Source organism: Carlito syrichta, unplaced genomic scaffold, assembly GCF_000164805.1.
Source record: "Carlito syrichta isolate Samal-C Ts95f unplaced genomic scaffold, Tarsius_syrichta-2.0.1 Scaffold316427, whole genome shotgun sequence".
NCBI lineage: Eukaryota > Metazoa > Chordata > Mammalia > Primates > Tarsiidae > Carlito > Carlito syrichta.
The window spans coordinates 1126251-1149321 of record NW_007260523.1 but is presented as its reverse complement, the minus strand read 5'-3'; the positions used below and the strand labels follow the sequence as shown (position 1 = coordinate 1149321).

At 49.2% G+C, this 23071-nt stretch overlaps 1 protein-coding gene across 2 annotated transcripts in view; it reads left to right on the top strand.

The window, feature by feature from the left end:
* NMNAT2 (nicotinamide nucleotide adenylyltransferase 2) overlaps nucleotides 1-23071 on the top strand; it is a 187901-nt gene that overhangs the window by 126572 nt on the left and 38258 nt on the right. For both annotated transcript variants that reach the window (XM_021707195.1, XM_008074417.2), the window contains exons 2-7: nucleotides 7037-7125; nucleotides 8276-8343; nucleotides 10477-10555; nucleotides 13827-13953; nucleotides 17056-17136; nucleotides 18671-18715. In XM_021707195.1, the coding sequence (XP_021562870.1) occupies nucleotides 7037-7125; nucleotides 8276-8343; nucleotides 10477-10555; nucleotides 13827-13953; nucleotides 17056-17136; nucleotides 18671-18715 (489 nt within the window). The remainder of the gene's footprint in view (nucleotides 1-7036; nucleotides 7126-8275; nucleotides 8344-10476; nucleotides 10556-13826; nucleotides 13954-17055; nucleotides 17137-18670; nucleotides 18716-23071) is intronic.

The window sequence follows — 23071 nt, the reverse complement described above, 5'->3', positions numbered from 1 at the left end:
GTCGCCCAGACTGGAGTGCAGTGGCCGCTCCGGGCCACCGCAGCCTCGACCTGCTGGGCTCCAGCGATCCTTCCGCCTCAGCCTTCCAAGTAGCCGGAATTACAGGCACATGCTACCATGCCCTGCTGATTTTTTGATTTATCGTAGAGATGAGGTCTCATCACCTTGCCCAGGTGGGTCTCGAACCCGCAGGCTCAGGCAATCCACTCACCTCAGCCTCCCAAGGCGCGGGATTACAGGCTGAGCCACCGAGCCCGGCTGGAGATTAAATTTCAACAGATGAGTTTTAGAGGGACAAACATTCAGAACATAACAATGGCATTTTATGTAGCAGTAGTAGAATATCAAAATGAGGAAACTGACATTTATGTAAGGTCATCTCATCAAATGGTTGCATTCATGTAACCAACACAAGTTAAGACACAGAATTCACCTATTATCACAAAGATTTCCCTCAAGTACAGCTTGTAGTCACACTCACCTTTTTTTCTGTTCCACCATTTTCTAATCCTTGGAAATGACTAATCTTTTTGACAACATTTTGACAATATTATATAAATGGAATCATACAGTATGCAAACTTTTGAGATTGCCATTTTTTTCACTTAGTATAATAAACTCAAGATTCATCTGAATTGTTGCCATGTATCATTAATTTGTTCTTTCTTGTTGCTGTGTTGGTGTATATATATATATATTTACATATGCTAGGTTGTTTCATGTATTTGTTTATTTCATTTATTTGGTTATTAGAAATAAAACTGCTATAAACTAGTTTGTATGCTTTTCCATATACATTTTAGAATTATGTTACCTATATTTACATTTTTTAAGTCTTGCTGAAGGCCAGACACAGTGGTCTATCCCTGTAATGTCAGTGCTTTGGAAGGCTGAAGCAGGAGGATTGCTTGAGGGCTGGAGTTCAAGACCAGCCTGGGCAACATAGTGGGACCCTGTCTCTACAAAGAAAAAAAAAATTAGCTGGGCATGGTAGCTCATGCTGTAGTCCCAGCTACTCTGGAGGCTGAGGCAGGAGGTTTGCCTGAGCCCAGGAGTTCAAGGCTGCTGTGCTCCCTCCTAAGTAACAGAGTGAGAACCCGTCTCAAAAAAAGAAAATGTCTTGCTGGAATTTTGATAAGAAATGTGTTAAATTTATATACTATTTTGGGTAGAATTAATATCTTTACTATGTAGAGTCTTATAACGTACAGGCTGGTGTGTGTCTACATTTATTTAAATCTTTGAATTATTTTATCAGCATTGGGTTTTTAGCATATATGCTCTATATACATTTTATTATATTTGTACCCAAGTACTTGGCTTATTTGAGTGATTAAAAGAGTTGCCTTGTATTTTTATTTTTATTTCCACCTGTTTGTTGCTAGTATATAGAAATACAATTAATTTTCTTATCTGATCTTATATCCTATGACTTTGAACTTATTAATTCTAGGAATTTCCTTATAGATTTATTGGGATTTCTTTTCTTTTCTTTTTGAGGTAGAGTCTTACTCTGTCACCCAGGCTGGCATGCAGTGGTACACTCACAGCCACCCCAGCATTGACCTGCTGGACTCCGGTGATCCTTCCACCTCAGCCTTCCAAGTAGTTGGAACTACAGGCATGGACTACCACACCCGGATAAGATTTTTGATTTATTGTAGAGACAAGGTCTTGCCAAGTTGCCCGGGCTGGTCTTGAACCCATGGGCTCAGGCAATCCACCCGCCTCGGACTCCCAAAGTGCTGGGATTACAGGCTGAGCCACCAAGCCTAGCCAATTTATTGGACTTTCTAAGTAGATCATCAAGTCATTACAAAAAGAGACAATTTTTAAAATTTTTCCTTTTTTTGATCTGTATGCCTTTTATTTCCTTTTCTTGCCTTACAGTGCTCACTAGAACTTCTGGTTGAATCACAGTTGCGAGGGCAGACATCCTTCCTAGTTGCTGATCTTAGGGAGAAAGCATTCATTCTTTCACCATTCAAGTATGATGTTAGATGTAAATTTTTGCAGATGTTCTTTATCAAGTTGAGAAAGTTCCTTTCTATTCCTACTTAATGAGAATTTCTGTCATGAGTGAATGTTAAATTTTGCTGTTTTTTCTGCATCAATTGATAGGATCATGTGATTTTGCTTCTTTAGTCTGTTGGTGGATTATACTGAATTATTATTTATTTATTTATTTATTTTTTGAGTAGGAGACTCACTCTGTCACCCGGGCTAGAGTGTACTGGTATGCTCATGTCTGCTTCAATCTTGACCTGCTGGGCTCAGGAGACCCTTCCACCTCAGCCTCCCAAGTAGCTGAAACTATAGTCGCCCACCACTACACCCAGCTAATTTTTCTTGATTTATTGTAGAGACAAGGTCTCGTCAAGTTTTCCAGGCTGGTCTCAACTCCCTGGGCTAAGGCAATCCTTTCTCCTCCACTTCCTATAGTGCTGGGATTATAGGCATGAGCCACTGTGCCCAGCCTGAATGAGTTTTCAAATACTGAAACTCTTGCATCCCTGGAATATATTCCACTTGGTCATGATGTGTATAATTCTTCCTTTATCTGTATTCTATGTCTAGCATTTTGTTTAGAATTTTTGAGTGCATAATCATAAAGGATATTGGATTACAGTTTCTTTTTTTGTATTATCTTTGCCTGGTTTTGGTATTAGGGTAATACTGGCTTTATAAAATGAACTGAAGCTGGGAGCGGTGGCTCAAGACTGTAATCCCAGTACTTTGGGAGGTGGAGGAGAGAGGATTGCCTGAGCTCAAGGGTTTGAGACCAGCCTGAGCGACTTGGCAAGACCTCATCTCTACAATAAATCAAAAAATTAGCTGGGTATGGTGGCGCATGTCTGTGGTTCCAGCTACTTGGAAGGCTGAAGCAGAAGGATCACCTGAGCCCAGCGGGTCAAGGCTGTGGTGGCTGTGAGTGTGCCACTGCACTCTAGCCTGGGCAACGAGTGAGACTCTGACTCAAAAAATAAATAAATAAATAAAGTAAGTGGAAAAGTGTTCCTTCCATTCTTATTTTCTAGAAGGGTCTATGTAGATTGGTTTTAGTTCTTCTTTAAGTGTTGGGTAGAATTCTATTGTAAAACCATCTGGCGCTATGCATTATTTTTTCTTCTTTTTTTGAGTTGGAATCTCACTCTGTTGCCCAGGTCAGAGTGCAGTGGCATGTTCACAGCCACTGCAGCCTCGACATGCTGGCCTCAGGCGATCCTTCCTCCTCAGCCTTCCAAGTAGCTGGAACTACAGTCACAGCCCACCATGCCTGGCTAATTTTTTAAAATTTATTGTAGAGATGAGGTCTAGCCAGGTGCCCAGACTGGTCTCGAACCTGCAGGCTCAGGCAATCCTCTCACATCAGCCTCCCAAAGTGCTGGGCTTATAGGCGTGAGCCACCACACCCAGCCTGGTGCTATGCATTTTTATATTCATAATTTGACTTGTTTCTCATAATAGTCTTGCAGAGAAGGCATTTTGCAGAAACAATGCTCGGGTTCCTTGGACAGGACTGGATGCAGGGTGGGCAGCGGAGGCATACTGGGCCTGGTGTAGAGCTGGGCTTCAAGGGAAGTAGTTAGGTAAGTGGAGAGTAGGAAGAAGGCACTTTCAGAGGACAGGGAGAGAAAGAAGGCAGGGCTTATTGCAGCAGAAGGTCTGTGACTGCCGAGGGCCAGAGGTAAATGATCCTGAGGAAGACTAGGATGTGAAGGACCAAGAGAAGGGACGGGGCTATGGAATTTCTTCAAATATCAGAAAACTTTTGTTCCAAAGCCTTTAACTTGGCCTCAAAATAAGACTTGAAAACAAGTGAAGTAATACTACTCTTTTTTTTTTTTTTTTTTTTGGAGTCAGAGTCTCACTATCACCCAGACTGGGGTGCAGTGGTACACTCACGGCCACCTCAGCGCCAAACTGCTGGGCTCTGGTGATCCTTTCACCTCAGCCTTCTAAGTAACCGGAACTACAGGTGCATGCCACCACACCTGGCTAATTTTTTTATTGTAGAGACGAGGTCTCACCACGTTGCCTGGGCTGGTCTCAAACCCAAGGGCTAAGGCAATCCACTTGCCTAGGCCTCCCAAAGTGCTGGGATTACAGGCTGAGCCACTGAACCCAGCCTTCTGTTTGATTCTTTAATGATGGATATATTTGTCAAAACCTATGAGACGCCACAGTACAAACAGTGAATCTTTTTTTTTTTTGAGTTGGAGTCTCACTTTGTTGCCCAGGCTGGAGTGCAGTGGCATGCTCACAGCCACTGCAACCTCGACCTGCTGGGCTCAGGCAATCCTTCCACCTCAGTCTTCCAAGTAGCTGGAACTACAGATGCTTGCCACCACACCTGGCTAATTTTCGTGATTTATTGTAGAGACAAGTTCTCACCAAGTTGCCCAGGCTGGTCTCAAATCCCCAGGCTTTGGCAATCCTCTCACCTTGGCCTCCCAAAGTGCTGGAAGTAAAAGCTGATCCACCGAGCCCTGTCAAGGTCTTTCTAAAATGGTTCTGTCTACCCTTCAGGCCTTGCAGTCCATTTTATAGTCCAGAGTTGTTGGTACCTACACATTAGCCATGTGACCAACAAAGCATTGCATAGAGCTTAAGTTACAGTGCATTTTCCATTGAGATAGTGACATTTAGAGTAAAGGAAGTTTACAAGGTCTAAGACATCATGCATTGCAAAAGTTATACATATCACAATACTTTCAATTATATTGATGCAGAAGTTCTACAAATCACAAGACTTACGATTACATTGATACTATGTTGTTCAAACCTATGACTATTAAGAAATGGAAGCCGGGCTCGGTGCCTCAGCCTGTAATCCCGCGCCTCAGCCTGTAATCCCGCACCTTTGGGAGGCTGAGGTGAGTGGATTGCCTGAGCCCGCGGGTTCGAGACCCACCTGGGCAACTTGGTGAGACCTCATCTCTACAATAAAATCAAAAATTAGCTGGGCGTGGTAGCGCGCGCCTTAGTTCCAGCTACTTGGAAGGCTGAGGCGTAAGGATCGCCGGATCCCAGCAGGTCGAGGCTGCGGTGGCCGCTCCCGGCAGCGGGACAGAATGAGACTCCAGTCTAGGCGACAGAATGAGACTCCAACTCAAAAAAAAAAAAAAAAAAAAAGAAATGGAGTAAACCAGGTGCAGTGGCTCATGCCTGTAATCCCAGCACTTTGGGAGGTGGAGGTGAGAGGATTGCCTGAGTACAGAGATTCGAGACCAGCCTGAGCAACATGGCGAGACCTCATCTCTACAATAAATCATAAAATTAGGCGGACGTGTTGGTGCATGCCTATGGTTCCAGCTACTTGGAAGACTGAGACAGAAGGATCACTTGAGCCCAGCAGGTTGAGGCTGCGGTGACCAGGAGCATGCCACTGTACTCCAGCCTGGGCGACAGAGTGAAACTGACTCAAAAAAAAAAGGAGTAAATAGGGATTTACATCTTTGGGTATTGTCTGCCGGGAAGTCAAGGATCCCCTGAAGCTACTTACCGGGAGTGCATAGAAGACAAGGGGATTCTCAGTAATGTGCAGTAATGTTACACTTGACGAATCACTCTCAGGAACGTGCAGGAGCTCTTGAACCTTTGCCATGCCTTTCTTTAGGGTCTGTGGCAATATGATGGACGTTAGCGAGTCTCTATATCACATCTAGAAATTCCCTCACTACAAAATCCATGCCAGATTTCCTCAGTGGTACAAGCTCAGGACCTGTTGGGATTTGTACAATGAAATCCCCTGGAAGTAAGATAGAACCAGACTCTTCAGCCCCTTCCTAGTTTGCTGAACATCATCACAAAAATGAAATTGGGCTTGTCTGATAAATCTAGAAAAGCAGTATCATATTCCATCCAAAGAAATAAAGGTGAGCCAGGCATTGTGGCTCACACCTGTAAAACGCAGTGCTTTGGGAGGTCAAGGCAAGAGGATCACTTGAGGCCAGGAGTTCGAGACCAGTTGGACAACATATCAAAACTCCATCTCTAAAAGAAAAATAATAGTGGGTTGGTGGCTACTTAAAAGGCTGAGATGTGAGAATTGCTTGTGCCCCGGGGGTTTGTGTCTGCAGTGTGCTATGATTGTGCCACTGCACTCTAGCCTGAGTGACAGAGGGAGATGGGTTTCTTTAAAAAAAAAAAAAAGGCCAGGCACGGTGGCTCAAGTCTATAATCCCAGCACTCTGGGAGGCCAAGGCGAGAGGATCGCCTGAGCCCCCGGGGTTCCAGACCAGCCTGGGCAAGGTGGTGAGACCTCATCCCTACAATAAATAAAAAAACTAGCTGGGCATGGTGGTGCATGCCTGTAGTTCCAGCTACTTGGAAGGTTGAGACAGAAGGATCGCCTGAGCCCAGCAGGTCGACGCTGGGGTGGCTGTACGCATGCCACTTCACTCCAGCCTGGGCAACAGAGTAAGACTCCGACTCTAAAAAAAAAAAAAAGATAAAAGACTTTGGTCTGGCCAGACTTTTTTTCTCAACCCACTGTAAGATGGTGGTGTTCTGGGCTGATTGCTAATTCTCCATAATTATGTACAAGGCCCTTTAAATTTGTTTTGGTGGTTTTTCTCTTCTGAATAATAGGATCAGCACATCTTTCATATTATAAGAAGGCTTTTTTTAAAAGACTGCAACTCCAAGCTGAATTTCAACACAATACAATAGGGATAAATTTTAGTCTATAGTTCTACTGGCGCCTAATGAGGTGCTTGTTTGAAACCCCTATTTCAAACAAGCTAAGCTGGACTCCTCCTGTGGGAGGAGCAAAACTGGACTCCTCCCACAGAGGACCTGTGAAATAGGATTACTCCCCTTGAGCTCAAAATTCTTTTGCTTTGGGAGCTGAAGTCTGTCCATAACCTTTTGAACCACCAACGTTTGCTTTGAAAGTTGACACTTTCTATTTAAATGGCAAGAAAGATGGGAGACAAATCTCACCTTAACAGAGCTGAACATATTGATTGCAATGATCACCTCTGATCCACACCTTTCCTCTTATAATGTGTGACTTTCTTCTCTTAATTAGAAAGAGCCAGAGATTATCTGCACAAGACTGGAAGGTTTATTGTAATTGGCGGGATTGTGTCCCCTGTCCATGACTCCTACGGAAAACAGGTGGGTTCCTTCCTGTGCCCTTTCCCCCCTCTTCCCCCTTCCTGGCCTGACAGCTCCTCTGGCACAAAACTGTCCCACTGCTGGTTCTGCTGAGATTACCGGTACCTATAGGTTTCCGCGAAATGCCTGTGGGCAGGTGTCTGTCTTGCTTTCCACCTCAGGACCACAGTCAGATCTGAGTGGATGGGTGTGCAAGCAGCAGCTGGGAGGACCCACTGCCTGCGACCAGGCAGCTGCTCACACGCCAGCCCCATTAGGACTCATTAAAAGAGGAGCAGGCACACCTGCTGGGTGTGACTTAGTATGATGGATGCCAGGTTGGCAGCTGGTTATGGGTTGAGAAGCACGGGGCAAGTCTTTCCTGGTAGAAAACAACCTATGTGTTTTATAATCTGATTTAAAATTCATGGCTGGGCGTGGTGGCTCACGCCTGCAATCCCAGCACTTTGGGAGACTGAGGCTGGAGGTTTGCTTGGGCCCAGGAGCACAAGATCAGCCCTAGGCAACATAGCAAGACCTCATCTCTACAAAATATCTAAACATTAGTCGGGCGTGGTGGTCCATGCCTGTAGGCCCAGCTACTTGGAAGACTATGGCAAGAGGTTGGCCTGAGCCCAGGCTATAGAGGCTGCAATTTTCCATGATCGTGCCACTCTAGCCTCGGTGACAGAGCGAGACCTTGACTCAAAACAAACAAATAAAACAATTTTTAAAAATGAATTTCCCTGCCCTTCCCATCCCACCACATGTCCTGGCAAATCTAGGAGCTCTTCCAGACATTCCTCCTTTTTTCCACAAATGCAACTTGGTGAGCTCTGAGGAAGCCACTTAACCAGCCAGACCGAGCCATAAGGCAAGGCTACGTTTGCTGAGTGAAGTCTCGTGCAGGGCACGCAGGGGCTGCTTCAAAAACACAGGTTCATCTATCCCCCTTTGGGGTGGTATTGGCCACACACCCTTCCTTCTTTTTCTTTCCACTTCTCCCTCCAGGCCTGCCTGTGTGGCAGATTGATAGGTAAAGGGGTCACAACCCTTGTTCCCTCTCAGCACTGGAAAATGGCTGCCCTTTTATAAGTGGAAGACTCGGTACTCCGGGATGACATGGGGAATGGGGAGAGAATCACCCAGTGATCACTCTGTTGCTTTCCAGGGCCTCGTGTCCAGCCGGCACCGCCTCATCATGTGTCAGCTGGCTGTCCAGAATTCTGATTGGATCAGGTAGGGTAGGCCTGATGATGCCACAGGTGGTGGGTTTGGGGGGGGCGGGACTTCCTGGGGGCGGGGTGAGGAAACAAGAAGGGGCCTAGCAGGGTCTTGGATCTTGAAAGAGTGGAGAGGTGGGGGCTGGAGGGATATTAGCCCATGCTGGGAATAACTAGGTAGACCTCAGGGTTATAGCCCAGCTGGTAACTCTATTTTTGAACCCATATGGGGGTCCATGAAAATAAGAGGGAGCTTTAAGTGTTTCATTTGCACTGACCTCTGGATCCTGGAGTGATCCTTAGAACTTCTAGGAACATCGTTGGGTTTGGGGTGAGACGTGGCCAGAGAACCCCAAATACCTCCGGTTCTCATTCCTGCCAACTTCCATTAACCCTCACTCCCCTTCAGGAATGTTCCCTGGCCTTGGAGATTTCCTATTCTCAAACTTAGGGTCCCCAAGAGCCCCACACTGGCTCCCAGACAGCAGTGCAGGGACTGCAAGCCTGGCACCAGTCACACCCAGGGGGTGCCTTTCCTGCCCACTGCTGCTCCCCCACCCCCATCCGCTGAACTTGCAGTGTAATTAAAGCAAGCTTCCACTAATCATGCTAATTATGCTCCCCAAAGTTCCTGCTGTTATAATTTGCATGAGAAGCTGATGCTTAAAAAAAAAATAATGGCATACCATTTGTGCTGCAATTTCCCCACATGGAAAAGGAAGCTGCACCCAGAGGTTTCCGCGAAAGAGGGGAAGTGACGAGAAGCTGACCCCAGAATGAGGGGTGCAGAGTCAGCCTGGAAGAGACAGGCAGGTGGAGTGAAGGAAGCAACAATAATAATTAAGCAGTGACCCCTGCCTTTTGGACCCAGTGATTTGTGTGAGAAGCACAGGCCCTTTATAGACTTTCTCATCCCACCCCCCAGACCAGATTAGGCAGAGAGACAACTGCTTTCTCTCAGGTGACTGACAGGCCCTGAGGAGTCGAAGGGCTTGAGCAACAGTGCATTGGAGGCCAAGAAAGGATTAGAAGCAGGCCTCTTAAGGCTGCAACTCCCGATCTCCTAGGGATGGCGGTGGGTCCAGTGAATTCACTGGGCAGGAGGCTAATGCTGCTTGGATGTGCTTAGAAGGTTCTGGAATAACTCCCTCATTCATTCAGCAACTATTCACTGAGTGCTGACTGCTTGCCCCATGCTGTTCTAGGCACATGGAAGATCAGGACTCAGAACCACGAAGACTGGCTGTTTAGGGCCACGGGGAGGCTGCTTAGCCAGGTCAAGCATTTGTCCATCCCCGGGCACATTTGCGAACCTGGGGCAGGCGAGCCAGGGACTCGGGATCTGGGGGAACCAGGCTCAGAGCAAGCAGATTTCCTAAGAGTTTTCAACTGGTGAGAGCTCATCTCTGGAAAACTTAGGCATGTGTATGTGGGGGAAAGGTGGGCAGGAAATGCACAACAGCTAAGAAATGTCTGAGAAACAGCCCAGTTGAGCAGCTCATAAGTTGGCAATGAAGCCCAGTGCCACGTCAGACTGGGGCTGGATCCTGCCCTCTTCACAGCCTGGTGTGCAGGAGGGGCTGTCCAGTCTGGGCGTTTGGCTGCCATGCCTTTCCTCCATGCCCACATGGCACCCCACTGCACAGGGAGGCAGATGGTGCTGGCTGGGATAACCTCAGGGCCTGGCTTGTTTAATCTTTGGCACAGCCTTAGAAGGTCCACGGGAGAATTTACGTTTTTCAGGAAAAATAAGAGCAAGACAGCACACTGAGCACTGTACATATAAAACCTCCCGAACCTTTCTCACATAACCATAAGATAGTTACTGTTGTTATGCCCATTTTACAGATGGGGAGAGTGAGGCACTGAGAGAGCACATAGCTTTCCCAAAGCCACACTAAACCCGGCAGCCTGGCACCAGCCTGGCATCAGCCTCTGTTCTCCTAAGCCTAGGCCGTACTCCTTTCATTTTACCGAGGAGAAAATGGAGGCTCAGAAGAGTGTTTCACACCAGGTTTTATGCAGTTTGAGATTTAAGCACATTGTGTGATCAGGTCTGCCAAGCTCCCCGAGCTCTGACCTTTGGAAGCAAACAATAAGGAGAGTGTGAAAGTGGAAACCAAGGGCAACCTCTCTCTGATGTTGTTAGGGTGGACCCATGGGAGTGCTACCAGGACACTTGGCAGACGACCTGCAGTGTGTTGGAACACCACCGGGACCTCATGAAGGTGAGCTGGGCCGTGGCTGGGGACCGGGCAGACCACCAGGGTACAGGGGAGGCGCCAGGCCTCCAGATGCCAGCCAGGGTGGGGAAAGGGTGCTGCCAGCCTACTGACCCGGTATCAGCTTCCTGTTTCTCTGCCAGTCGTGGGTGAGACCAGCTTGCGAGGCACGAAGGAGGATGGTGAGTTAAGAACCCAGAGCAGCACCAGGGCCTGCTCGCTGTCTTCTGCCCTCTCGCGTGCCCTCCCCTTTGTGCATTGCTGCTGGCTGGGCATGACTTGGGCAGTTTTCCTCGGCTGGGAGCAAGTTGATGGTGGGATTAAAGAGACCACAGTTGCGAGGCTTCAGAGAGTGAGGAGAGGAGGAGACTGGGCGAGAAAAGGTCGGAGAAGAGGGAAACGCTTGGAGGAGGTACAAGCAACCAGGGACCCTGCCTTGCCTACCTGGACCCACTGGCCCTTGAACCCATGAGAGGCTGCTGTGGCTGAGGGACCCCACACCTGCCAGGCACTGCAGTCTCATTCCCACTCATTCTCCTTCACAAGAGCCCCCCGGCAGACACTGTCGGATTCCAGTCTAACCAGTGGGTAAAAGGACACACAGAGAGGAGCTCACGTATCTGAGGATACACGGTGAGTGCTAAGTGAACACAAATGGGCAAGAACTCCTGGATTCCCCCTGGGACCTGTGGCTGGGCTGCGGACACTACAGGGCGGGTTGCTGTAGAGCGGGCTTCACGCTGGTCAACAGCACTGGAGCGTGCAGAAAGCACCCTTCCCAGATCAATACCAACCCATCGACTCCACAGTGACAGGATGAAAAGCAGCACATGGATGGCAAGAACCTGACTGACTGTGACAGCAATGAGTCCTGTTGCTTCCACTGGCGGCGGCAGTCTTCCCCAGCCCCAAGTAGCAATCCACGTGCCGTGGTTCTGATGCAGAGAAACCCCTATCCCATCTGTGTCTTGCTATCAGAGGGACTATCACAATCTCCTTGGGGCGTAGCCCCTGACCACACCACGCTTTTCCAACCACACAGCTGTACTTCATTTGAACAGATGAGGGGCTTCTGGGCTCCAGACCATCCCCGAGAGTCTAAGACAAGAGAAGTAGGAAGGACCAGCCTGCTGGTATTCAGCTACGTTTTTTCCCCTATGGAATTGAAGAAAGCTAATCTCGCTTCCCTTCACTTTCACAACCACATCCTGCCTCTTCTGGTATCCTTGAAAGGACATCTACGTGGAGTCACGCTGACTTGCTCCTCTGTGCTGGTCTCCATGACAGCAGTAATAAAAAAAATAAAACATCGTCTTACTGTGTAAGGATGTGTCAGTGAGGATAGGCTGAGATATGCTGTGGTAACTAACATCCCTAAAATCTCAGTCACTTCAAACAAGTTTATTTCTCATACTATATGTTTGCTGGGGGGTCACCTAGGGGCCTCTGTTTCTATTTACACAGAAGGCCCACAGATGGAAGGCTGGATGGGGACCCTGTAGCCATTCCTGAATGCTGCCCATACTGGCCATAAGGCCTGGTTCTTATTTGTTGTCTAAATGCCTGGATTTCCTGAACTCTCCCTGTTACTCATGCCCAGGGCATGACTCTGGGCCAGAGAAGCTCAGCCAGGAGTCCCAGCTGTTGCAGTGATGGGCAGAGGCTGGCAGGGAATATAGGTCACGGACAGCCCCCTGACTTGGAGCAAGAGCTCGGAGCTACTTCCTAATCACTTCTAGCCTTCCCAGTCCTAGTGTGAGGCCAGTGTTCCTGGCATAGAGTAGACCTGCCAGAGAGATAGGCGCGTGACTTAATCAGTGAGTCAGGGCAATGTTTGGAAAGCCTCTGAGAACACAGGAGCCCGTGGGAGCTGACGAGGACAGGCACGGGGCAGGCAGCCAGCCATTTTCTACTTCTCTGGAATAGAACAAGTCGAATGAGACCAATAATGCAGCAAAAGGAAGAAATTCCTCAGCTACCAGACCAGTCATTAAATGGGAATGTGGTGTTGTCTTTTCTGGCAGTGGAATAATAATAACAGGAGGCAGACTGCCCCTTCCACCTCACCAGCCACAGCTGGGCAGAGATCCCATGGGACCCGTGGGACCCGCCCCGGCTGGCTCCTGGATGTGGCTGGATGCTGCTGTGACCTCCTCCTACCAGGAGCATTACAAAGGTGCCAGGTTTCCTCACAAGATCAACAACTGCCCTTCAAAGGCTCAGAAGAACTTCATGTGCTATTCTGCCCACAGGTCACCTGTGGAAGAGGCACCCAGAGGGGCCGCCTCAGCTTTGGGTACAGGACTCTAATCCATAACGGGAGGTGGGTGGGAGTGGATGGTGGGAATCGTCATTCCCAGGATGCCAGTTTCCGGGAAAGAAACCTTGAATAAGCAGTGGCCCTTGCGAAGCTAAACAGATTGGAAATCCATCCTCTGTTTCTCCGTTACCAGAGAGCTTCTCTCTCCCTCACCTCGGGCAAGTGGGGTTGCTTCTGTGTCAGCTGTGAAGAAGGAAGCTTTATCAGCTTTGTGTTTTCTGTGGCCCTGGAAGGAAGCAGCCAGGCAGATAACCTGGACATTGGATAATGCACATAGAATTTCCGTTTGGTTCTGATGTGTGCATTCACACGGAGCAGGCGAGAGAGGGCTCGGAGCCCCCGGCCCCCTGCAGCACAAACACGTCCTGCGCGGCCTGGCCCCTGCGCTCTTGCTTGGCGGTTACTGACAGCTCTGGCCAGCAGAGGCCGCAGGTGGTGATCGGGCCTTGTGTCTGCATGACCTTTCCCAGGCTTGCAGAGCCCTTTTGCAGACATGATCTCATTTGAGCCCCATGAACCAGGCAGGGAGGGCAGATATTCCTGTTACACAGAAGGCTGCCACGTCGGCTACCGTCAACAAAGTTCCTGCCGTGTGTCAGGCACCCCGTAGGCGCCTGGCATATGTTTGCTTGTATCATCCTTCCACAATTGAAAGGGCAGTAATCGTTAGATTCTTGAGTTGAGGTTTGGGAGAGGCAAAGTCACTGACGAAGGTCACATGTCTAGAAGGAGGCAGAGCCCGAATTTGGACCCAGGACCCCCTGCCACACCACATCCCACGCTTTCCCCACTAAGCTACCCTGTCTCCTGCCAGCCTAGTGTCATCCCCAGGGCTCTCCCTCAGCTCCGGTGACCTCACCATGATGCACAAGAGATGACTGTTTGGACATAACCAGGAAACACTTTTCAAAGTCGCTTAGCTGATAACACTGACTTAGTGCTTCTCCCTCTCCCTAGAGGGTGACGGGCTGCATCCTCTCCAATGTCAACACGCCTTCCATGACGCCTGTGATCGGACAGCCACAGCACGAGACCCCCCAGCCCATTTACCAGAACGGCAACGTGCCCACCAAACCCACTGCAGGTAAGGGAGCCCTGATGCAGGTCTCAGACTCCAGAATAACCTGGAGCTTATGAAAATATGGATTGAGTGTGATTCAGAGGCTCTGAGGAGAGGAGGAGATCTTCTGCTGTTGTTTTGTTTGTTTGTTTGTTTTGAATTGGAGTCTCACTTGGTTGCCCAGGCTGGAGTGCAGAGGCACTATCACAGCTCACTTCCTAGGCTCAGGCAATCCTTCCGCCTCAGCCTTCCAAGTATCTGGGACTATAGGCCCACACCACCTCACTTGGCTAATTTTTTAATTTTTTTGTAGAGACGAGGTCTCGCTATGTTGCCCAGGCTGGTCTTGAACTCCCAGGCTCAAGCAGTCCTCCTACCTCAGCCTCCCAAAGTGCTGGAATTACAGATGTGAGCCACGGCACCCAGCTAGGAATTGTATTTTTTTTTTTTTTTTTTTTTTAGTTGGAGTCTCACTCTGCCGCCCAGACTGGAGTGCAGTGGCCGCTCCCGGTCACCGCAGCCTTGTCTGCTGGGCTCTGGCGATCCTTCCGCCTCAGCCTTCCAAGTAGCTGGAACTACAGGCGCGCGCTACCACGCCCGGCTAATTTTTTTGATTTATTGTAGAGATGAGGTCTCGCCAAGTTGCCCAGGCGGGTCTTGAACCTGTGGGCTCAGGCAATTCACTCACCTCGGCCTCCCAAAGCGCGGGATTACAGGCTGAGGAATTGTATTTTTAATATGATGGTACTGATGCTGCTAGTCTAGGGACCATACTTTGAGAATCCTTCATACAGAGAAAACTAGTCACAATCACAATGAGAGAGAAGGGCGGGAGGAGAGGGAGAGAGAAAGAGACCAGGATGGTGATACGCATTCTTCTGCATGTGGATATAAATATAATTGCCTCTACTGGGAATTGAATCTACAAAGTGGAGCATTTTTCCCTGCCTCTTCCCAGGAGGCTGAGGATCTTGCCCAAGGTCACACACTGAGGAAGCAGCAGGGCCCTGAGTCATAGTCAGCCAGTGTCCAGAGTTCCCACACTGTTAGTCACCTCCTTAGGGATAGAGAACAGGAGCCACCAACACTTACCCAACACCTAGGACTGTGCGCCTGAACGGTGCTCAGTGCTTCACCTGTGTTCTTATTTAATGCAGCAGTTCTGCCATACAGACATTATGTTCCCATTTACTAATTGAAAACAGATTCAGAGACAATAAGTGATGTGTCCAAGGTCACACAACTCAAAAGTGGAAGAGCTAGAACTCATATTCGGTACTGTCAGTCTCTAGGGTCCATGCTCTAACGTTTTTTTCCAGGCCAATTCCAAGAGACTGATTCTGGTATTACTTTTCAAGCAAGGAGACTACAGGCTATTATATGGTTATCTATTACAAATAGGGCAATTCACGAAGAAGAGTCTGAATTTCACAGTTTGCATATGGCTACACATGGTGGGCTCCGAAAACTTTTCTGGATTGGAGCCCAGGGATATCATTGAAAACCAGATCCTCTCAGCAAATAGGATGTCTGATTATTCTAAAGACCATCTGCATGGGGAGGAATGCCTTAGCCCAGCAGAAATGGTTCCAAGTGTGTATTTTGCCATCAAGTGACTCTCTTTGGATGTGGGTGGAACTCTTCGGTGGGAGGAGCCGCTAAGGATCAACTTAGGACAATTCCAAGAAGAAATGCTCATGATACAAAAGATGAAAAAAGCCAACAGCCCTTATGCCCTTTAACTGTACAATCTAGCTGGGCATGGTGGTTTGCCCTGTAATCCCAGCACTTTGGGAGGCTTTGAATTTGCTTGAGGCCAGGAATTTGACACCACCCTGGACAACATAGCAAGACCCTGTCTCTATGATAATAATAATATATATTGGCCAGGCACGGTGGCACATGCCTATAATCTTAGTACTTTGGGAGGCTGAGGTGAGAGGATTGCCTGAACCCATGGGTTCGAGACCAGCTGTGCAACTTGGAGAGACCTCATTTCTACAATAAATTTTTAAAAAAATTAGTCAGGCATGGTGGCGTGCACCTGTAGTTCCAGCTACTTGGAAGGCTGAGGCGGAAGGATCATCTAAGCTCAGCAGGTCAAGGCTGTGGTGGTCATGAACAAGCCACTGCACTCCAGCCTGGGCAACAGAGTAAGACACCAACTCAAAAATATATATATAATTATATATTATTTTATATTATATATTTTTATTATACATAATAAAATAATAATAATATTAGCAGGGCGTGGTGGCACATGCCTGTAAATTCCAGCCACTTTGGGAGGCTGAGGCAGGAGTATCAACTGAGCCCAGGAGGTTGAGACTGCAGTGAGCCATGACTGCACCACTGCATTCCAGCCCAGGAGACAGAAGGAGACTTTGTCTCAAAAAAAACAAAGTAAAATCTAGCTGGTCTCGGTGGCTCAGTCTGTAATCCCGCGCTTTGGAAGACTGAGGTGAGTGGATTGCCGCAGGTTCGAGACCCGCCCGGGCAACTTGGTGAGACCTCATCTCTACAATAAATCAAAAATTAGCCGGGCGTGGCAGTGCACGCCTGTAGTTCCAGCTACTTGGAAGGCTGAGGCGGAAGGATCGCCGGATTCCAGCAGGTCGAGGCTGCGGTGGTCGGGAGCGGCCACTGCACTCCAGTCTGGGCGTCAGAGTGAGACTCCAGCTCAAAAAAAAAAGTAAAATCTGATTCAACCATATAGACATACCTGCATAATTCACATTCAAAAAAGAAATAAAATAATATACCAATAAGTTAGCACTGGTTATCTTTAGGAGTGAGTGGTTATCTTTAGGGGTGCTTTTATTTTCTTCTTTATATATTTCTCTCTTCTATATTTTCTAATTTTTCAACAATGTCATAAACATGGACAGAAAGAGGACTCCAGCCCATGGCCCAGATGCTTGTGCCTTGGACTGTGAGTGAAAAGAAGGAATTTTTGCTGTCATATTTCTGTTCTTTCTCTCCACCCCCCTTCTGCCCCCGCTCCCCACCCCTGCCTCCTGCACGCTCCCTGTTGTTCACAGGGGCCCCAGTGCTGGGCCGACACCAGTGTCAGTTGTGAGTGGTTCTCTCCCTCTGCCCCTGTCTGTCTTACTCTCTCTCCCATAGCCAAGATCTTGGGCAAGGTGGGAGAAAGCCTCAGCCGGATCTGCTGCGTGCGCCCGCCTGTGGAGCGCTTCACCTTCGTAGGTAAGGGACAAGAACCTTCTTTCCCTCCTGCCTTCATTAGCCCAGCAAATACCCCCAAACACATGTCTGTGATGTGAACATTTGCATCCCCTAGGTTCTCACATTGAAATCCTAACCCCCAAGGTGATAGTGTTGGGGGAGCAACCTTTAGGAGGTGATCAGGTCACGAGGTTGGAGCCCTTATGAATGGGATTAGTGACCTTACAAAAGAGGCCCCAGACAGGTTGCTAGTCCCTTCCACCATGTGACGATGCAGCGAGAATGAATCGAGAATCCACCATGTGACGATGCAGCGAGAATGAATGCACCAGTGATGAACCAGGAGCCCTCACCAGACACTGAATCTGCCAGGACTTTGATCTTGGACTTCCAGCTTCCAGAACTGTGTGGACTGAATTTCTATTATTTATAAGTCACCAGTCTATGGTATTTTGTTATAGCAGTCCTACCAGACAAAGACGGCCTATGATGGAGTGGATCATTTATAGAGCAGTGATTGAAAGAGGCCAGAGGCAAACTGAATGTCACCAAATCTGCAGCACCAACTTGGGCGGGAGCCCAGAGGGCATGGTCAGCCTGGCCTGGGGCTGCCTGGAAGTCCTCCCCCTCCTCAAGGCTGTTCTCCTTCCTCACCTCCACCCCCACAGCATTTGTCCACACCCCTAAGGTTTTCCGTGGGGCCCAGAGTCCTCCCTGGGGTCATCCCAACTGCCAGTGTCTGTACTCCTGCTGAGAGTCACATTTGTTCTCTGTGTGTTTTGGCTCCTCCCAAAGGACTTGGCATGGATGAAAATATCAGTCCCTGGGGCTTTTCTCCCAGAAACCCTCAATTCAAGTCTGCAGCAGAGCTGAAGGCCTGCACCTCTTTCCTTTTATTCTTTGGGCTGGCTTCTGTTATTCTATTTTCAATCTCAGGCATCTAGAAAAGGAAGTAAGAGGAATGGTTAAGGAGGAAGAGAGGCAGGGGACCGATACAGCATCTCTGTGGTATTGTGTGTGTGTACATTTGTGCACACTGAGTGCACACTAGTGCACACGCAAGAGCACATCAAAGGCTCCGCTACATTCTGCCATGTGAAAAACCTCCCCATTCCCAGCTTTGCTTGTTCTTGAGGCCAGGTAACCCCTAAGGAGAGAGGGCCACTTCCTGTGACCCCAGAAGCCACGTCCTTAGGCTTTGAGGCCATTGCTCTTGTGGATGGCCTCTCTAAGATGCAGAAACAGAAGGCGCCCAGCAGGAGCGCACGTGTGTTCATCACTGGTCCCCAGCGAGGCTTGTCTCAGGGGCAGGAGGGGAGTTTCCTCTCGATCTTGTGCTGGCCTGTGTGCCTCACTCACGCTTCTCAGATGTCCCCTGTGCAGGGAGGCTCACAACACTCCCACCTCCACCCAGCCCACCCCTCCCAACGACACCCCCACCTCCACCCAGCCCACCCCTCCCAACGACCCCTACCAAGGAGGCCCTGAGCAGGCCACGTGTCAGGTGCTGGAAAGCTGGTTCCCTAACACATTTGCATTCCCTCTCTCCTCCTAGATGAGAATGCCAACCTGGGCACGGTGATGCGGTACGAGGAGATTGGTGAGTGGCACCATTAAGTGGGGACATTGGATGCAAAGCGGGGGAGGGGAAAGGCTGGAGAACCCAGGGAGTGTTTGCAGCAGGGTTCTGCTCCCAGAAGAGGGGCGGTTCCCATGCTGGGATTGCAGTCTCCATGAGCTCTGCGTTAGCACCTCCAGGCTGAACTGGGGCCAGTTCCCGGGAGGTAGAGCTGGACCGCTTGGCAATTTGCCCTTCAGAGCCTCCCCTTCCTCATCTAAAAGCCGTGGAAGGGGAGCTTCAGAACCTTCTTTTGCACACAGACACAGGTGAGACAGAAGAGCCCCCTGCCTTCCTCGTCAGAGGCTTTCAGTGCTTGAAGGTAGAGGAGAAGATTGGGGACTGAAGACTCCCTGGCAGCCTTGGGCAGAGGCTGAGGCATTCCACTGTCTGTGAGGGCCGTGTGCCCAGCCCAATCCCACAGCAGGCCAGAGTGGGTGGAGGGCAGTTACACAGCTGTCGGGGCAGGTGGGGGGGGGCTGGTACCCATGTAAACAAGCTGAGAAACAAATTTAAATACTGAGATCTGTCCAGGATTACAGAATGGGTGAGAGGCACAAGCAGGAGACCCAAGTATCTGAAGCTGGGGAAGAGGTAGAGAGATACCAGAATGGAGCTGGGGCAGGGACAGGTGTCAGGTGACAAGGAAAGTCAGTGATAACAGGAATGCCTGGATCTCCAAGATGGGAGGCAGCCTGATATCCTGCAGACATGCTTAATGTTAAACTGAAAAGAAGCCAGGTGCGGTGGCTCATGCCTATAATTCCAGCACTTTGGGAGGCTGAGGCAGAAGGATTGCTTAGGTCCAGGAGTTCGAGACTAGCCTAAGCAATATAGTAAGAGCTCATCTCTAAAAAAAATCAAAAAATTAGTCTGGTATGATGGTGCATACCTGTAGTTCAGCTACTCAGGAGGTTGAGGCAGAAGGATCACCTAAGCCCAGAAGGTCAAGGTTATGGAGAGCTATGATCGTGCCGTCATACTCCAGCTTGGGCAACAGAGCAAAATCCCAACTCAAAAAATAAAAAAATGGGCCAGGTGCAGTGGCTCAGTCTGTAATCCCAGCACTTTGGGAGGCTGAGGTGAGAGGACTGCCTGAGCCCAAGGGTTCAAGACCAGCCTAGGCAACTTGGTGAGACCTCGTCTCTACAATAAATCAAAAAAGTAGCCAGGTATGGTGGTAAGCACCTGTAGTTCCAGCTACTTGGAAGACTGAAGGGGAAAGATTGCCTGAGCCCAGTAGGTCAAGGCTGCGGTGGCCGAAAGCATGCCACTGCCCTCCAGCCTGGGCGACAGAGTGACTCCGACTCAAAAAAATAAAAGATAAATAAATAAAAAATTTTTTTTAAATGAACTGAAATGATACTGCACACACCCCCTCTGTGCTCTTTTGTCTTTGGATCAGAGGTCAGGGATCCTGCCACCATCCTGAGGCAGGGAACTGTCCCAAGCACCTGGTTCTCCCAGCAGACCCAGCAGATGTGACATCACTCAAGGGGCTTCTCTGCCCTCATCCTCTGATCTGAGGTGCAGTGGTGTCCTGGAGTCAGCTCATCGGGTTTACTAGAACCATGTGTAAAATTTTCAGGAATTTTGTGAACCAGTCGTTGAATATAGCCATTACTAAACATTTAGCAATGTCAATTTACAGTTAAATCAATTGTATTAGAAACAAAGGTGATGAATGCTCAAAACTCCTGATTCCCTAGTTATCTAACTACCTATATTTACCAGCACCTCGCTGTCTGCAGGCCACAGAACTGGCTTCCTGGTTGTACCCCAAAACAAGCAGGAGCATTTGGTTCTGGGTTCTGCAACCCCAGAACACCCAACAAGTATGGCTGAAAGCCTAGATGCCAGGGCCGGACCTTCCCTGCAGACCTGGCCTGGCCATAGATTGCCTCCTTGGCCAGCAGAGCTCAGAGCAGTCTTGGGGTTTTAACTACATCCCAGTGTGCATTTCAGTCTCCTTGTTCCAGAGAATGTACCGCATGAAGCTTCAGCTAAGGCCTTGTTTGTCTCCCCAGCACCTGGAGCCAGTGTCTCAGGCCACCTCCACCCCAACTGGGGGAGCCCCCTTCTAAAGAGAGGGCACCCCTGCTCTGTGCCGAGCAGTGCACTGCAGTCTTCACTTCCATTCGTTCATGGCAGCCTTGTGGGGGGCAGGGGCAAGGGCAGGGCAGGGGTGGTCAGCTCCATCCTGTTTACCCTTCTGGCTCCATAGCAGTTTTGGTGAACAGGTCACTACAAGACCGAACATGGAGCCAAGGAGTGACCTCTTGCATCTGGCTTATCTGAGGTTCTGCCTGTCCACCTCTGTATCCCCTGGGCCCACCAGTGTCCAATGGGAAGGGACAGTGAGGGGTAGGGAATGGAGAACACTTGGGTTCAGAGAGAGGAGAGCTGGGTGGCCACAGCTGTCAGCCAGATTCATGGCCTGGCTTGATCCAGGTGGCAACTGCCTTGGGGAGCAGTGAAGCTGGGAAGCTGCAGGGCCTGGGTGTCACATAGCCAGGATTTCTGGGAGGGGAGTGTGGAGAGAGAGTGTGGATTCTGGCTCCAGGCCCTGGATCTGGGTGACTGGGAAGGAGGCCAGCCTGGAGGAGGTAGAGGGAGCTACCCTGCCTCCCTGCCCTTGCTCTCTGTGAGGCCCTGGGGCTCATGTGTCCCTCTTTTTGAAATTTCCTTGCACACTAAACGAAAAGGAAAAGCCATTTTCTCCTTGCTCTGTTGTCATCTGTTGACCCCGTTTACATGTTCTTAACAGCTGACTACTCCCGGCTTCCAGGCTGCCCCAGGCCAGGGACTGGTGGGCTGGAGACTCACGTTAGTCTCATGCAGGGAACTGGGAGAAATCACTGCTGCCCTCCAGCGGTCACACATGGGATTTCATGTTGTGCTAGGGTCGGGGGTCTGTGATGAATACACACCCTGTGTTGGCCTGCAAGAAAAGGTGACAGAGAACCCCCCTCTAACTTTCTGTGCTTTGACTTTAAAAAGTTCCATACTGGCTGGGCATGATGGCTCACACCTGTAATCCCAGCCCTTTGGAAAGCCGAGGTGAGAGGATTGCTTGAGCCCAGAAGTTTGAGACCAGCCTGGGCAGCATAGCAAGACCTCATCTCTACAAAAAAAAAAAAAAAAAAAAAGAAATTAGCTGGGTGTGGTGGCATATGCTTGCAGTCCCAGCTACTCAGGAGGCTGAGGTGGGAGGACCTCCTGAGCCTAAGAGGTCAAAGCTGCAGTGAGCCATGATCATGTCACTTCACTCCAGCCTGGACAACAGAGTGAGACTCCAACTCAAAAAAAATTAAAGCCCCATATTATACTCGATAATATGAATCCCTGGCTTGAGGCTTAAAAAGAGATTCATTTCCATGGTTGTAAACAAGGTTTCTCAACCTTGGCACTTCTGACATTTGGGAACAGATAATTCTGTGTTGTAGGGGACTGTCCTGTGCCTTGTAGAATGTTTAGCAGTATCCCTGGCCTCTACCTACTGGGTGCCACTAGCATACCACCCACCCCTTCAGTCATGACAACCAAAAATATCTCCAGACGTTGTCCAATATCGCTTGGCTATTGCAAAATTGCCTCTAGTTGAGAAACATGAATGTAGAGAAAGCTGAGAGCTCGTGGACACCAGCACTGAATGGAACTTTCGGACAACCAGAGCTCCAGGGATCCGGAAACAACAGAATCCCAGGGATAAGTGCAGTCTGGCTCCTCTCAGCCATATGAAGCCTGGCTTATCTCTGCAGTTGGGCGTTGGGTCAGCAATCATATGGTGTAACATGGAGTGGCCAGGTGCACTGACTCAGACAAGCATTTCCTTCAGGGTCCCCGTCTTGCAAGTTCAGTTGCTATGATGGCCATCACAGCAATCCAGACAGTCCAGAAGGCTGCAGGCAGCCTGCGGGGCTCCGTTGCCCACCCTTCTGTTGGCTCACCCATTCAATATAACATGTCAGATCACTTACTGTGTGCCACTCACTCTGCCAGACCCTAGGACTACAAAGATTGATGAAGATCCCTTCGCATGAACAGGTCATTAGACTTCAGCCTCCTCTAGAGAGGAGAGAAGAGAGGATGCAGGGATATTTAGTAGTTAAGATCCCAGCCCTAGCAGGGCGCAATGGCTCACACCTGTAATCCTAGCACTTTGGGAGGCAGAGGCGAGAGAATTACTTGAGCCCACAGGTTCAAAACCAACCTTGGCAACATGGCGAGACCTCATCTCTACAATAAATCAAAAAATTAACCAGGCATGGTGGCACGTGCCTGTAGTTCCAGCTACTTGGAAGGCTGAGGTGAAAGGATTGCCTGAACCCAGCAGGT